Source organism: Rhinopithecus bieti, unplaced genomic scaffold (genome assembly GCF_001698545.2).
Source record: "Rhinopithecus bieti isolate Rb0 unplaced genomic scaffold, ASM169854v2 scaffold_43, whole genome shotgun sequence".
NCBI lineage: Eukaryota > Metazoa > Chordata > Mammalia > Primates > Cercopithecidae > Rhinopithecus > Rhinopithecus bieti.
In genome coordinates this window covers 553,251-570,074 of record NW_016803060.1, presented here as the reverse complement: position 1 = coordinate 570,074, position 16,824 = coordinate 553,251, and the positions used below count along the sequence as shown (strand labels likewise).

Genomic DNA, 16,824 nt, shown 5'->3' with positions numbered 1-16,824 from the left:
TAACAGAACAGAAATGGACAAGGAAGTGCCTATTCTTGACAAAGTAGTCAGGGAAGGCCTCTTGGAGGTGGAGACATTTGAGCAGAGACCTAAAAACTATGCTTGAGCTAGAAACCCACACGGCTGTGTCATGACCCCCAAATTGGTTTTGAGGCATATGTTCTTTGTGACACGAGTTGGAGCTGGCGGGAGACCTTTTGTTGTGTGTCTTCTGATGTGTTTAATGTGGGCTTTGGCCATTCTGAGGATGAGATGCTGAAGCCTTGTTTCTATTTCTGACACAGAGCTGGGAGTTTGGGATCCCACTGTGCAGGGAGCTGGCGTGTCAGTACGAGAGCCTCTATGATTACCAGAGCCTCAGCTGGATTCGGGTGAGCTGTGCCCCTCCCCCCACCCCAGCCCTGACTGGCATCAGTTTCTAAATGAGCATTCTCTATGGGCCTAGACCTTGGTTTAGTGCTGTGGACAATACAAGAGAAACAAAAGCCAAGACTCCTGCCCTCAGGACACTTACAGTCTGACTAGGAAACCAAAAATAACACCTGAAAAATAATTGTATGATCTGGACCCCAAGAGCCATGGTGCTCAGAGAAGGGATAAGTGGCATAGGCAGGATAGGATGGTGGTTTCAAGAAGGAGAAGGAGGTGGCAGCTCAGCTTCACAGAGAAGCTTTTCCTGGAATGGTTTTGTTTATGGATGCTTCATCCAAAATCTTTATAAGAGCTTTCCCCACTTTGCTTATGGTCAATTTTAAACATGTTGACTTGCTGCCTTCTTTGATGCAGAATATTAAAAAGTTAAATCAAATGCCCGATGGGCTTTGAAGGTCTGCACCAAATTTTTTCTGGTTGCTGGTGCTGGGTTCTCAATCATAATGGCTGCTGATTTCATCAGCGAAAAAGAGGCTAGCAGTCTCAACTCACCCTTTCTGCACCCTCATCTTTGTGGCTAACTCTCCTGTTCTCTGATCCAGATTGGTGTTTGGGCATGTTCCTCTAGCAGTGGCTTCTTAACCCGTTCTGGCAGGCTGGCTTGATTGAATGCATTAGAGCTATATTCCCAATCGAAGTTTCAGTGAGTTTTCTCTGAATGTGAAGCCAGGTCAGCCACAACTAAAAAAGTTACAGACCTTGGAATGCTAGACATCATAGATATTAGTTAGCTTTTCAAATTCAAAATATCTTAACTTGGAATGAGTACCAGTGCTGTTAGCATCTGAGCCTTCCTCACTACAGTTGTTAGCATCTTTAGTCAGATAATAGATGAACAAGAGTTGGACTGATGCAAAATGGTGAGAATTGCTGATAGCGAGCTACAAGCAACCTAGTCAGGGGTCAACTGGTATAGTGAGTATTGGTCAAAACCAGACATCCCTGGGCAGAAAAAGTCCATGTTAAAAGTGTGCCTCCTGTACTCCCAAGTACAGGAATCTATAGGGCTGAGTCCACTCCCTAGGAAGGACATTCACAGCAGCTACACAGGGCTGCAGTGGGCAGGCCTGTCCCCATCCCACCATCAGACAGTGGTAATGGAGGGCCTTCTCTTCTGTAATGCAACTCCCTGGAGAGAGGCTGGTCATGTCTAGAGGATCACTTACTTCTTATCTAGATTGAGTTGCCATGATCCCTTTCCGGAAGACAGTGTCCAGTTGGGCCTAGGAGAACTTGCTTTGGATACCAGCAGCAGTCAAGCCAACCTGAAGACCTTTCTCATTCACAGAAAATGGAGGCCAGCTACTATGACAACATTATGGAGCAGCAACGCCTGGAGCCTGAGTTCTTTCGGGTTGGCTTCTATGGCAGGAAGTTTCCTTTCTTTCTTCGGGTGAGTCCATTCAGATGGTCACAAGAACTTACATAATTTTACACATAATTCACTTAACACCTGTATTCTTTTCTTCCCTTTTTTGCCTTTTCTGCTGAATACTTTTTTACAGAGGATAGACCAGTTAACAACAGGCATTTGGTTTTATTTGACTGGACTGGCTGCCAACTTCAGGCTCTGTTTTAGTCTGCTCTGTTATTCTGTAGCTACCAGGAATGTGTGAGGGTGGCTTTCTTACCAAATCAATGGAGTTTCTTCAGGAAGTGACCAGGGTCTAAGTATATCCCATAGGTACCTTCCAACTTCTGCCTCCAGTGCCTGGAACCTCCAATGTGACTCTTGTCAGCCATACAGGGCACCAGTAAAGCCCTGACCTTAACAGTAGACTGACCTCTTAAGGTTTGTCATCTGAGATGATGGTTTTTCCTCCTGACTGCACTGTAGCCAGCATGTGGTTCCTGGGATCCTGAGGGAGCTGCCAAGCACTGCGTTTGGCTGTAGAAAGCCTCTTCTAGGCAGCCAGTTCTCTGACCCAGGATGACAACAGCCTTTTCTCTCTACCATTCCCTGGCAGGCTGAACTGGAATATAAAAAGAGTGGAAAGGATGACTGAGCATAGATCTACTGACACCAGTTGTGATTTTCTTATTTATTCAGCACAACTCAGAGGCTCCAGGAGTAGTCAGCATACACTGTAGGCTGAGTCCCATAGAGATGTGTTCTCAGATGATCTAAATGAAGCTGCCCTGATGTGTGGGCCCTGGAGCAGTTGAGACCTAATCTCTGATCACCCCCAGTTCCAATATCTTTAAAGTTTACTGTCCACAAGTCTCAGAAAGTAGCTGGGAAAATTCGCTTTGATATGTTTGGGATCCTGTCTTCTTGGAGAAATTGGGTTAGCCAATGAGCAATAACAAGCTTGTTATCACATCAAGGGTCAACCGGACTTAATAGCTCCTTACAAAAAGCTAGTCTGCTAGCGGCAGAGTCCAGGCTAACCACATTGCAGAAGTAAGGCAGGTCAACTTGCACTTTTCTTGGGCAGTAGTCATTCTAGGCTAGAAGGAAAAATGATCTGTGTGGGCACTGGTAATACGACAGGAACAGCAAGCTCACTGCCTAATTTACCTAGTTGTGATCCCCAGGAAGGCTCTAACCCTGTTCCACAGGAGTGTGTTTCTAGTAGCAGAATGGGAATGAGTAGAGAGAATTTCTTTTTTTGAGACAGAGTTTCGCTCTTGTTGCCCAGGCTGGAGTACAATGGCACGATCTCAGCTCACCACAACCTCCACCTCCCAGGTTCAAGCGATTCTCCTGCTTCAGCCTTCCCAAGTAGCTGGGATTACAGGCATGCACCACCACATCCAGCTAATTTTGTATTTTATAGAGACGGGGTTTCTCCATGTTGGTCAGGCTGGTCTCGAACTCCTAACCTCAAGTGATCTGCCCGCCTCGGCCTCCCAAAGTGCTGGGATTATAGGCGTGAGCCACCGCGCCCAGCCAACAATGAGTAGAGAGACTTTCTTAAGAGGACTGGGCCTCCTTCATCTCTAGTGACCATCCAACCCAGGCATTTCAGAAGTGGCATATTTACTAGCCCCATCAACATAGATCATATAAGAACAATGGAAGTGGTGGAGGTCAGCAAAAGAAGTAGTAGCAGCTGTACAAGAATTAGAAACCAAAAGCATTTCCAGAAAGTCCTTTGACAAACTAATGATTCTGGTCTTGTAACTTGCCTTTTTCTCATTTTATCTTTGCAAATTATGCTTTCTGGTCATTTTCTTCTTCTTGTGTAGATCCACAATTTGTACATCAAAATTGAGATTTCACTGTAAAACATCATTATTTTGGATATTACAGAATCAGGCCCTGGTGTCCCCTGTTTCTATTCTGCCAAGCAGGAATGCTCCATCATGGTCCAACCTGTTTCCCACCCTTTCATGCGCATGTCACAGGGCACATTAGTGTCTCAGGGTGCTTGGAGCTTTCTAACAGGTAGGACCTGGCATAAAACCTGCATCTAAGCCATCCAAACCATGCTCACAAGTAACAGTCCAAATGTTCAAATGTGGTTTCAAAGACCCTGGTAATGGAGGAAGAATAACAAGGGGTGTTAGGAAATATCACCCATCAATACATTCCCATCTCCACACAAGATGCAATCTCAAGGGGAGGTATAATGCATGTATAATTCATGCATACAAATTTCCTCGGCCAACCCACATGCTACCTTCCCTTATTTCAGCTGCTCAGTTCATCTGTGGCAGACATAATAAGTCCCAATGGAGGTAGCTCTTTGCCTTGCAGATGGTGAGAACCAGGTACAAAGGAGTGGCGGCCAGATCTGTCTTTTGTGGGAGTGCTGGGGCTCTTGCCCAGGCGAACATGAAACCAACAGTCAGCCTCAAGGTCAACACTGTGTGTGTTCTTCCTGCTGGGCCTTCCCCAGAAGGCTAGGCTACTCTCCTACCATCCCTGAATGCACAGGCCATCTATTACTTTAGCTCTGTCAGCTTGGTTTCTCTGGACCATCTGCCTGCTTCCCCTCACAAATGTGATTATCTACTAATCTGCAAAGAGTCAGGAAAACATCCAACCCTCCCTTCTTGAGGGAATTTATATTTCTCATTATTTGACCCATGAACAGATGTTGGTGAGGGTTGTACATATGAATGATATGAAAAGGCCAGTTCTTCACAAGTACTTTCTTTGTCAGTTTTGTTTATCAAGCCAAAGATGTAGAAATGCCTCTGTCCTTTGACTACTGGTCTGTTCCACTGGAGAGGCCAGCCTGTTCCTCCTGACCTTAACTTCCCTTCTAGCGTGCCCTTCCATTCTGATTCATCCAGACACATGGCCCAGGCCAGATGCAGTGGCTCATGCCTATAATCCTAGCACTTTGGAAGGCTGAGGCAGGTGGATCACCTGAGGTCAGGAGCTCAAGACCAGCCTGGCAAACATGGCGAAACCCCATCTCTACTAAAAATACAACAATTAGCCAGGTGTGGTACAAGATGCCTGTAATCCCAGTTACTTCAGAGGCTGAGGTGGGAGAATGACTTGAGCCCGGAAGGTGGAGATTGCAGTGAGCCCAGATTGCAACACTGCACTCCAACCTGGGCAAGAGAGTGAGACTCCATCTCAAAAAAACAAAAAAACAATATAGATACATGGCCCAGCCTTAGCCAAGTTCTCCCATAGTGAGAGAGGAAGTAAAAGAGAGACAGAAATCCTATTTCAAGAAGGTCAGGGTGTTCCAAGGCCTGCCCTGTGATTAACCCTCTCCCGGGAAGCATATGGCTGGCCCTGTGATGGCTCTCTCTCTCTTTCTTCCTTTGAAGACATGCCAAGAGGGGCTGGCAGTGCCTGATACCATTTTGTTGAAATGGGTCTGGTTAGGCAGTTGGTTGGGCAGACTGTGTCACCAGTGGGTTTCAGGGGAACTTGCTCCAGCCACCCACTCATGACTAGCTATGATATAAGCAAAGCAAGCAGAGTTGGGGGTGCCTTGTCCACAAAGAGAAAAACTGAGACATAACCCAAACTAAATGTGACATAACGTAAAATTTTAAGAAATTTGTACTTAGAATGATGTCTATTTGTTCTGCTGACATGTTTGCAAAGGAGTTTGCTGCCAAAGGGTTATTAATGCAATAAACAGCTACTGAATGCCTCCTGGGCACTGGGCAACATTAGACTGTTTGTCCCAACTAATAAAAGTGATCCTTCAGAATCACACACTTGATCACCCCCCCCCATTTAAATTTATTTGATGGCACCCATAGCAATCACTCCTTGTTAACACTGGAGTCAGGATCAGGGTCTTCCAAGGCCTGCCCAGTGATTAACCCTGTCCCAGGAAGCATATGGCTGTGATGCCTCTCTCTCTCTTTCTTCCTTTGAAGACATGCCAAGAGGGGCTGGCAGTGCCCCTCTGCCCAACTGCTTTTACCAGTTCTCTACACAGACACCTTCTTTCCAGCTCCACCTTTTCCTGTCTTGATTGTTGTTGCCCTGGTTGTCACGGTATCCACATAGATTGCCCTTCTCCACTCATGCCATACCATACCAGCCTGACCTAGGTGGACCTTTCAGGACATTTTTTAAACATAACTTTTTCTAAAATCACATCTCCCACCTTGCTCTCTTTCCTGTGTAAGGTTTTTCTCCTTCTTCCAAGCTTCTTGCAGCCTGTACCCTTCCCTCGGGGCTGCCACACCACAGGGTAATTCTCGCTTTTTTTTGTTTGTTTGTTTTGTTTTGTTTTTGTTGTTGTTTTTTTTTTTTTTGAGACAGAGTCTCGCTCTGTCGCCCAGGCTGGAGTGCAGTGGCCGGATCTCAGCTCACTGCAAGCTCCGCCTCCCGGGTTTACGCCATTCTCCTGCCTCAGCCTCCCGAGTAGCTGGGACTACAGGCGCCCGCCACTTCGCCCGGCTAGTTTTTTGTATTTTTTTAGTAGAGACGGGGTTTCACTGTGTTAGCCAGGATGGTCTCGATCTCCTGACCTCGTGATCCGCCCGTCTCGGCCTCCCAAAGTGCTGGGATTACAGGCTTGAGCCACCGCGCCCAGCCTTCTCGCTTTGTTTTTCTTCTCCCTCCTTGATTATCTGGGGACTGAGGGCAATGCCCTGTGCCTGTCCCAGGGCCTGATACAGAGAAGGCTCTTAAGATACGTTTGTGATGTATGTAGCTACTGACTCCAGTGTGGAGGTTGGGGGCTATAAGCAAGGTATACATAGAGTATGCTCTTATGTTTGTGGCAGAACAAAGAATACGTATGCCGTGGCCATGACTACGAGAGGCTGGAGGCCTTCCAGCAGAGGATGCTCAGTGAGTTCCCGCAGGCTGTCGCCATGCAGCACCCCAACCATCCTGATGACGCCATCCTACAGTGCGATGCCCAGTGTATCTTTTGATACTGGGTGGGAGGACAGCAGGGGCCCTGGGAGGTGAGGTCCACCCAGTCAGCTGCCCTCTACCACATTGCCAACCATACAGGTTAGATATCCCATAGCCCTAAACCTGAGTGTGTCCTCATTGCTTAGCACACACTTAGAAATGCACTAATGCCTCAAAGAGGAAGCACTGGCGTGCCCTTAGCAGTAGGTGGTCTAGTCATCAGTGGGGCTTCAGGAAGGTCTTTATCCCTCAGACTGGCTGCTTCCAACAGCTTAATCCTCACCCTGCCCTATGAGGAGTCTGCCCAGGCAGCCAGGAGCAATCACTGTACAGGGTGACTTGGGGTCCTATCAGGGCTCTTGTCACAGGAATACCACCTGTGCTGTGACCTGCTCCACTCCCATGTGTACTGTTATTGTCCCTTGTCTTCGTCAGGTGGACTGGGGCAGGGCCCAAGGATGTGCAGAGCGGGAGAGGATGGGGAGTTTCTTTGGTTTGGTGGCACTTGGAAGTCTGAATGGAAACACTGCCCTCCCCCTCACCTTTCACACACAGCTTCCTTGGGGACCACATGACAGATGCCATGACTATGGCAAGCTTGTTTCAGAGAAGGGAGGGCAAGTGGACTCTTATCTGCCTTTTTTCCACAAAGATTTCAAACAGTATTTTATTTAAAAGTTGTTCTTCAGTAAATATACTTTACCTATAGAGGGGAAGCCCAGACCCTTGCAGCCTTCTCTCACTCCCATGGGGTGGATGCCTGCATTCCCCTCTTTCCCTTTGTTTCTTAAAGGGGCACCGGAGAACACTTGGCTGTTGACATCTCACCTTGGTTGAGTGCTCATGAAACTCAACTACTAGAGCAGGGAGAGGGAGAGAGCAGATACAGATTTACCTAACTGTGCTTGGGTCTAATCTGCCCCTAGAGATGCCACTGCCTCCACCACTGGGCTGTCAGTAAGGAGCAGGTGCTATGGTGCACTTCTCCCCTTTGAGGAGATAACAGGGGTCAACCTCTCAGGTCCATCTCTGGCAAGTCTGCATTTCTCCTTCACTTCCTGCCCAGACTTGCAGATCTATGCAGTGACGCCCATTCCAGATTATGTGGATGTTCTGCAGATGGATAGGGTACCAGATCGCGTCAAGAGCTTCTATCGCGTCAACAATGTGAGGAAGTTCCGGTACGACAGGCCTTTTCACAAAGGCCCCAAGGACAAGGAGAATGAATTCAAGGTGAACAAATCTAGGAAAACGGGCAGTACACACAGCAAGTCCAGGGGCAAGCTCAACTTTCTTGGGAACTCACTGTTTTATCCCTCAGGTAGGCAGGGTGTGGCAAAACTTGCCTAACTGCCCACACCTGCCTGTTCCCTCCCTACAGAGCCTGTGGATTGAACGTACCACACTGACCCTGACCCACAGCTTGCCTGGCATCTCTCGGTGGTTTGAAGTGGAGAGGAGGGAACTGGTGAGACATGTCTCAGATGAAGCTGAGCTTCACAACTGCTCCCTCGGCCCCAGCTCTGGGGGCCCTTCTCTAAGGACTGAAGAAAAAGAGAGCTTCGGCCACCTGCCTGGCCTAGGCTCCCACAGGTCAACCCTGTGCTAGGATCTTTGTGTATCTTCTCTCATCTAATCCATACAACACCCCTGAGCAGCAGGTATTTTCAACCTCCCACTTTACATATGAGAAAACTATTATCTGAGATTTAAGAAAGCAGAGTGTTCTGATTTCAGAACTAGTGTTCTTCACTATTTGCTATACTTCCAAGTGCCTATAAATCAGAAAACAGAAGTGGAAAGGGTCCAGGGAGTCTCAAGTTCACAGGAACAAGGAACGGGAATCAATACCACAGATCTTAGACCCCAGGTCTCAAGAATATGATGAGGGGTTATCATCATTTCTGGGATGACTCTGTGTGCTGTATACCCCTAGGTGGAGGTGAGCCCTCTGGAGAATGCCATCCAAGTGGTTGAGAATAAGAACCAGGAGCTACGCTCCCTGATCAGCCAGTATCAACACAAGCAGGTGCATGGCAACATCAACCTGCTAAGCATGTGCCTGAATGGTGTCATTGATGCAGCTGTCAATGGAGGCATTGCACGCTATCAGGAGGTGAGCTGTGGCCACAGACCAAACCCATGCAGGCAGCCTGGCTGGGAAGGTGGCTCACAGGCTTCTCTTTTCAAGATTGTAGTCTCCTTAGGTAGCCTTCCCTACATGCCCTCTCTTGGCTAAACTAACTTGGGATGGTCCTGGAATGAGGCCCTAAGCTCCCTATCACTCCCTATTTCTTTGGCATAGTTCTCTGGTAGGGCCTTTTCTTCATTTTTATTCTCTGAACTCTGAGATGGGTAATCTGTAATCCTGATTACGGGAAGATGTTAAGTGCCCTCCAAGAGGAGCCTTGGAGCCCAGCCCATCATGAGAAGTGAGTCGTAGGCTGGATAAGAGGCTAGCCCCTACTCCCAGTCCACCAGTCCTGCCTGCCCTACCTAGGCCATCCAGGCTCCATAAGGGACTGGGGTCAGCATCCAGACTTAGATGGCTTGGCCACGTTCAATCCTTCTCAGACAAAAAACACACCTCGCCAGGTGCGGTGGCTCATGCCTGTAATCCCAGAACTTTGGGAGGCCGAGGTGGGCGGATCACGAGGTCAGGAGATTGAGACCATCCTGGCTAACACGGTGAAACCCCGTCTCCACTAAAAATACAAGAAAAAATTAGCCAGGCATGGTGGCGGTCACCTGTAGTCCCAGCTACTCGGAGGCTGAGGCAGGAGAATGGCGGGAACCCAGGAGGCAGAGCTTGCAGTGAGCCGAGATCACACCACTGCACTCCAGCCTGGGCAACAGAGCAAGACTCCGTCTCAAAAATAATAATAAAATAAAATAAAACACACACACCTCTAATTGCCAGAAGTTCAAACAGCCCAGACTGGTATATGTACCTATGAGGAGACAGCCTGGCTACGTTTTAGGTGGCATTAGTGAACTCAAGTCTCCTGGGCCCCATATAAGTAGTAGTCCTGGGAAGAGTCTTCCTGACTTGGCCTTTCCTTTCACAGGCCTTCTTTGATAAAGATTACATCAACAAGCACCCAGGAGATGCTGAGAAGATCACCCAGCTCAAGGAGCTTATGCAGGAGCAGGTATGTCTTGGAGAGCTTGGGGACCAGCAGCCAGGTGAGAAAAGCCATGCACTACAAGATGGCTTCAGTTCTCAGGGGCTGCTCATGGTTCACAGAGTGGCCTTGTTTGTGACTCTGATAGGTTCATGTCCTTGGAGTTGGGCTAGCAGTTCATGAGAAGTTTGTGCACCCAGAAATGCGACCTCTGCATAAGAAGCTAATTGATCAGTTCCAGATGTTGCGGGCCAGTCTCTACCATGTAAGTTGATCCCTGTCCTGCCCCTGCTGCAGTAGAACCAGGTGTCACTTCCTCCAGACCTATACCACAAGCCAAAGGAAAATAGGAGGGAGGGAGCCTGGGTGGGGGCCGGGTCAGGGAGAGAAGCTGTCCTCCCCACAGAGGGACAGGGGACAAGGATGGATGCTATATCCAGGGGAAGGATGCTAAGGATCCTCTCACTCACTCACTCCCAAAGGAGGAGCCAGATTCAAGGGCAGAGAACATGTTTCAGAGCACTGTGCTAGTGAACAGGTTTTCATATGTGGAGGAAAAGAGCTAAAGTATATGGCCCACGTGTAGGGATCTTTTTGGAGATGTTTTTCATCTCAAGAACCTAAAGAGGTAGGCATGGCCTGAGCCAGCCTTCTCTCCCCATCTCCCTCCTCCTTCTCTTCTCTTTCTCTGCCCTTCTTCATTCTTTCTCCTCCCTCTAATCGTTCTCTTTTCCCTCTTTTTAGTCTTCCCCCAGCTCCCTTTCTCCCTCTCTCCCTCCCTCTCTCTTCTTCCCAACTTCCTCTATCATGTCTGGTGATCCAAGCTCACATCTGAGATAGTCTAGGATGAGCAGTACTTTGATGCTAGCGGTTCTTAAAGGGGTCAGCCAGGTCCTGGGGCTGGACCAGGCTCCTGAAAGTCTCCCTAACTCTAGCCCAGCTCTTCAGCCTCCACAGTAGCATTTGGCCCAAGGACTTAAACACACAAACAGGACTTACATTCCAGGACCAGTATTCCTTGGCAGGGTCTTAGAGGAAGTGCTGACTGGCTGAGGATAGAGCCCCCTAGTCACATACCCAAACCTCATTTTCAACTGTGGGGCTGACTCCAAATGTTTTCTAGAGATCCCTTCCTGCTAAACAGGCTGTCTCTCAGATCTTAAGAGGTATGAGCCCAATTACCTGCTGCTACCTGGCACCCAAGCCAAGTTCTCTTCTCATCACCCAGGACCACTGGGTAGTGGCAGGGCGACAAGAAGTAGAGCTGTTTGAGCTGCACAAGGTTGTCATGAGCAAAAAACATCCCCCTCTGGGGATACCCATGGCCACAGGAGCCCTGAGGGAGACTGAACTACTTAAACACAGTGGGCCTGACCCATTTGGGGCGGACCTGCTTTGTTCTTGGATGCTGCAGGTTCTAGTCACCTCTGTCCCTCCAGGCTCCCAGTGCGGGTCTCAGCCTGTGTGGACAAGTGTGGATAGCATGAAAAGAGAAAAAGAAGCTTGTTGTAGTTTGAGGGGTAAGGGCACATTTTCCAGAGGAAAGCCTGGAGATCCTGAAATTTCTCCCATCTGTTAGGATTCTCCCATGGTATTTCAAGGTGAAATATGCAGAGAAGCTCTTTTACATCTCCACCTTAAAATTGGAGTGTCGTTTAGTTAGGAACTTGGGCAGTATTGCTGAGTCTGGTGGGTATTCATTCCACTACCTCTCATTCCAGGGTCTCCTGCCTGTTTGGTCTCTGCTGTGTGCATACTTCCCCATCACAGCAGGTGACCCAGGCAGGCTGGAGCCTGGCCAGTGGGGAGGTTCCCTGCCATGTGGGTTGCAGCAAAAAGCACAAAACACTTTCCTATATACATCACATTCTTCCGTGTGCACACATATCCTTTATCCAGCTACAAAAATACATTTTAGCCCTCTGTATGCTTTGGAAGAAGTGGGTGGAAAACCCAGTGCTTCTTCACACCAACCTCAGAAATATCCCCAGTGGACTTAGGGCCCCTGTTCACTACAGATTTTGAAGGACTTGAGGAAACCTGAAAAGTTATTTCTTCTGATTGCACACAGGGACGCAAACAAACATGCTGTCACCCAGTAGGGTTTGAGATCAGAACTCTGTGCCCAGAAATCTGTATACTTAATATGAATTAATTAAGCTAAAATAGATCTGTGCTATTTTTCAGTTACATACATCAGGATTTTATGTTCTGTCTCCCCGTAGACTGTGTCACAGACAACCCAGGTCACTAAGAGCTAGGCCATTTAGCAGTCTAATAAAACTCGACACCAATCCTTATGTAATTGGTGCCCACTGATTGACAACTAATAATAAGCTCTTCCTCTACTTTTTCCCAAATCTTGTTCTACTTATTCCATAGTGAGAAAACCTGTTAACACATTCCTATGAGCTCAGACCAGCTTCAGTTCATTCCAGAGGTGCTTCTCTTAGTGTGGAGTCAACCTGGGGCCTCGCACACGGCCTTTGGTCTAGGTTCCCATGCAGTTAGGAGGGTGTTTTAGTCATAAAGGGGGCATTGCCCAAAGGAATCAGTTCAGGTTCAGCCAACCATATGACTCTTTTTTGTTTCTTTTAGATTTTTGATCACCAGTCAGTTCTTCCCTCACATCCCTTAGTTACTTATTTATTCTTTACTCTCTATGAAGGGGCATTCATTTCTCAACAGGAGTTTCCAGGTTTGGATAAGCTAAGTCCTGCATGTTCAGGCACCAGCACCCCACGGGGAAATGTTCTGGCATCCCATAGCCCCATGAGTCCGGAGAGCATCAAGATGACCCATCGGCACAGGTATGGCCTTAGGGCTGGGGAGGGTTCCCTCTGGAGAGGTGAGTCTAAATTGTCAAGGGTCAGACAAAAGAGTCCTTGTGTATACTCATGTTCCCTCTTACCCATGCACACAGCAAACACTTATGTGGCTCCTGCCGTAGGACCCACACCCTGCATTCAGTCAGTCACTATCCTGGTTAAGAGAAGTGTATACATGATATTGTGGCAGCATGGAGGAGGGGGCATTTGGGGTAAGTCTTGAAGGATAAATAGATGTTTGCTAGGGGTTAGGAGGGTGATAGGGCAAGATCTAGGCAAATTGACTGACACATGCAGAAGCCTCAAGTTATGAACAAGCCAGCCTGGTCAGTACTCTGAGTAGAGCCAAGTGGCTGGAGTGCAGGATTCCAGGGCATGGAAAAGGGGATAGGACCAACTCTGAATGAGCCTTGTTCATGCAGGCCTTTGGACTTGATCCCAAGGAGAATGAGGATCACCAAGTCAGTTTTAAGGAAGAAACAGCATAGTGATGTGAACATCAAAGACTGGTTTGCCTGGGCTCAACTGAGAATACTGAAAGTCTCTAAGCCAGGAAGGCCAGGTTGGAGGAGGAGACCAGTGAGAGGAGCCCCTCACTTAGGCTTGTTTTCCAGTGTGAGTGGCAACTCAGCACAGAATGGGCACTTAGTAAATAAGGAACAAATGAATGAGAGGCTTTCCTGGTATTGCTAGAGGAGAGCTATTGACAAGCCTTTTGGCCACAGATGTGGACAGAGGACCGCAGATAGTTCACAGCCAGCTATTTTGGTAGCTTCCCACACTAGGAAGAAGCCTCTGACCAAGGAGCAGATCCCATCATGGTGTTGGGGGTGGAGAGGTGGGCACTGACCCAGACTAATACCCCATAGAAAGGGGGACCTGAGATCTTTGACCTGATTTGGCATATCTCTTTATTCCTCCTGAGAAACTGCTAATGTCGTTAAACTGAGTGGCCATAAGCCATGTAGCTGTAGGTAGAGGCTTGTCCAGTGTACCACACCATTGTCTCTCCCAGACCAAGGGCTCCTGAGTAGCAGGGTACAGCTCAGGACTGCTCCAGGCCTCAGATGGGTATGAGCATTGGCTATGGAACCCTCCAAACCGGTGGTAGCTGAAACCAGGGATGACTGTTCCACACATTCTGCTCTGTTGTCCCCCTGCCACCTGCCATCGGCCTGATTCCTCCCTATTTCCCACTCTTACTCACAGCCCCATGAACTTGATGGGCACAGGCCGCCATTCATCATCCTCTCTCTCCTCACATGCGTCTAGTGAAGCAGGAAACATGGTGATGCTGGGCGACGGCTCCATGGGCGATGCTCCCGAGGACCTGTACCACCACATGCAGGTACAGAGCTATCCAGGGAGAGTGGGCCAGGTCACCATGCCTACAGGACTCACCTTGCTGTTGCAATGTCTGATCTGAGGGCTGGCAACCCTGCCTAATTCTCTAGCTCCAAATTCAGAACACCCCTCATCAGAGCTAGAAAGCTGCCTTTCCTCCACACACCATCCTAAGTATCGGTTCCCAGGCCTTATTTCCCAAGAAGAAAATCCAGCTTCAGCCCTGGTTGCTTCAAGAGATCCCATGGGAAAGATCCTCTGCCAGAGTGCCCCCTTGCCTGGCATTCCTGTTGGCTTAGTCCTGCTTCCTCTGTGGTCACCGTAGTATGGCCAGCCCAACAACTTTGTTCCATATGGGTGGTATGGGTGGCCCCTAGTGCCCAACCATTAGCCTGGCCTCCATCAGGGCTCAGGGTATAGCATAAAGCACTGGGGCAGAGCACCTCAGGGCATGAAAAAGCCAACTCTGTGCCAGCCCTAAAGTCCTGGCCATTCAGACCTCTATCCTGCTGATTTTTCTCCCTTTGCAGCTTGCGTATCCCAACCCCAGGTACCAGGGCTCGGTCACCAACGTCTCTGTTCTGTCCTCGTCCCAGGCAAGCCCTTCTTCCTCCAGCCTGAGTTCCACTCACTCAGCACCATCCCAGATGATTACCTCTGCCCCTTCCAGTGCCCGAGGTAAGGATGGCAGGGTGCTACTTGCAGAATGGAGAAGAGAGGTCTTCGTGAACCCCACTCGGCTTCCCGTTATCTGTGACTGTGTCTTTGAGAGCAGCCCTGTGACTTAGAGAATACTCATTTGTGCTTTTACCACTAAGGACTCGAGAGTTCCTGCCTCCAGGCCTCTTCTCTGGCTGGCTTTAGACTCCACTCTGAGCAGTGGCTGCTGCTGTGCAGCCATTGCATTTCTACCTCAGTGAAAGGACACACAGCTTAGAAGAAAGCTCACTTCTTTCCCATTGAAATTTTTGCTAGAACAAAGATCAAAGTCAAGGCAAAAGTTAGTATTTTGTCTTGAGGAATCAGGCATGATGACAAAGTATGGAAAGTAAATCAGGAGACTAAAATTAACCCTGGAAAATGTTATTCTAAAACAGTAACAGCAACCAAAAGTTTTCTTCAGTTGGGAAAGGCTTTCTCAGAAAAGATGGCTCTGTAAAACCTATTTACTTTGCCAATTATTACTTGTTTTCTAGTTCAGTTGAATAAATATTGTTCTTTGAGAGCCAGCATCTTTTTCACATTCTAATCCTAGTTCCCAAGTGAAAGTTGATTCTGTCCTTGTAGACAGAAACATTTGCTGTGGAATGGAAATTAGCTGTGGTAAATAGGATCTAATGCTTTCCAGGGTTGGCTTGCAGGGTAGTGACAGTGGTCTGAACTTGCCAGCCAGTCACTTGCTCTTGCTTCCAGGCTTCAGAAGGAGGGAGTCTCTTTGTTCTTCTCATTATTATAAAACCAAAGAAAAATAGCACAAATTTATTTATTTATTTATTTTTATTATTGTACTTTAAGTTCTGTGGTACATGTGCACACATGCAGGTTTGTTACATATGTATACGTGTGCCATGGTGGTGTTCTGCGCCCATTAAATCATCATTTACATTAGGTATATATTCTAATGCTATCCCTTCCCCCTCCTGCCACCCCACAATAGGCCCCAGTGCTGATGTTCCCCACCCTGTGTCCAAGTGTTCTCATTGTTCAGTTCCCACCTATGAGTGAGAACATGCGGTGTTTGGTTTTCTGTCCTTGCGATAGTTTGCTCAGAATGATGGTTTCCAGCTTTATCCATATCCCTACAAAGGACATGAACTCATCGTTTTATGGCTGCATAGTATTCCATGGTGCATATGTGCCACATTTTCTTAATCCACTCTATCATTGATGGACATTTGGGTTGGTTCCAAGTCTTTGCTATTGTGAATAGTGCCGCCATAAACATGTGTGCATGTGTCCTTATAGCAGCATGATTTATAATCCTTTGGGTATATACCTGGTAATGGGATGGCTGGGTCAAATGGTATTTCTAGTTCTAGATCCTTGAGGAATTGCCACACTGTCTTCCACAATGGTTGAACTAGTTTACAGTCCCACCAACAGTGTAAAAGTGTTCTATTTCTCCACATCCTCTCCAGCACCTGTTGTTTCCTGACTTTTTAATGATCGCCATTCTAACTGGTTTGAGATGGTATCTCATTATGGTTTTCATTTGCATTTCTCTGATGACCAGTGATGATGAGCATTTTTTCATGTGTCTGTTGGCTTCATAAATGTCTTGTTTTGAGAAGTATCTGTTCATATCCTTTGCCCACTTTTTGATGGGGTTGTTTGATTTTTTCTTGTAAATTTGTTTAAGTTCTTTGTAGATTCTGGATACTAGCCCTTTGTTAGATGGGTAGATTGTAACAATTTCCTCCCATTCTGTAGGTTGCCTGTTCACTCTGATGGTAGTTTCTTTTGCTGTGCAGAAGCTCTTTAGTTGAATTAGATCCCATTTGTCAATTTTGGCTTTTGTTGCCGTTGCTTTTGGTGTTCTAGTCATGAAGTCCTTGCCCATGCCTATGTCCTGAATGGTATTACCTGGGTTTTCTTATAGGGATTTTATGGTTTTAGGTCTAACATTTAAGTCTTTAATCCATCTTGAATTAATTTTTATATAAGGTATAAGGAAGGGATCCCGTTTCAGCTTTCTACATATGGCTAGCCAGTTTTCCCAGCACCATTTATTAAATAGGGAATCCTTTCCCCATTTCTTGTTTTTGTCAGGTTTGTCAAAGATCAGATGGTTGTAGATGTG

General features: G+C 47.5%; 1 protein-coding gene across 1 annotated transcript in view; it reads left to right on the top strand.

Annotated features, from left to right (window-relative positions):
• The window catches only part of DOCK3 (dedicator of cytokinesis 3), a 404,390-nt gene that overhangs the window by 369,457 nt on the left and 18,109 nt on the right, over positions 1-16,824 (top strand). The window contains exons 35-45 of the mRNA XM_017890007.1: positions 285-371; positions 1,721-1,825; positions 6,592-6,733; positions 7,794-7,960; positions 8,109-8,195; positions 8,664-8,843; positions 9,796-9,879; positions 10,001-10,117; positions 12,541-12,662; positions 13,890-14,028; positions 14,555-14,702. Coding sequence (XP_017745496.1) covers positions 285-371; positions 1,721-1,825; positions 6,592-6,733; positions 7,794-7,960; positions 8,109-8,195; positions 8,664-8,843; positions 9,796-9,879; positions 10,001-10,117; positions 12,541-12,662; positions 13,890-14,028; positions 14,555-14,702 — 1,378 coding nt within the window. The remainder of the gene's footprint in view (positions 1-284; positions 372-1,720; positions 1,826-6,591; positions 6,734-7,793; positions 7,961-8,108; positions 8,196-8,663; positions 8,844-9,795; positions 9,880-10,000; positions 10,118-12,540; positions 12,663-13,889; positions 14,029-14,554; positions 14,703-16,824) is intronic.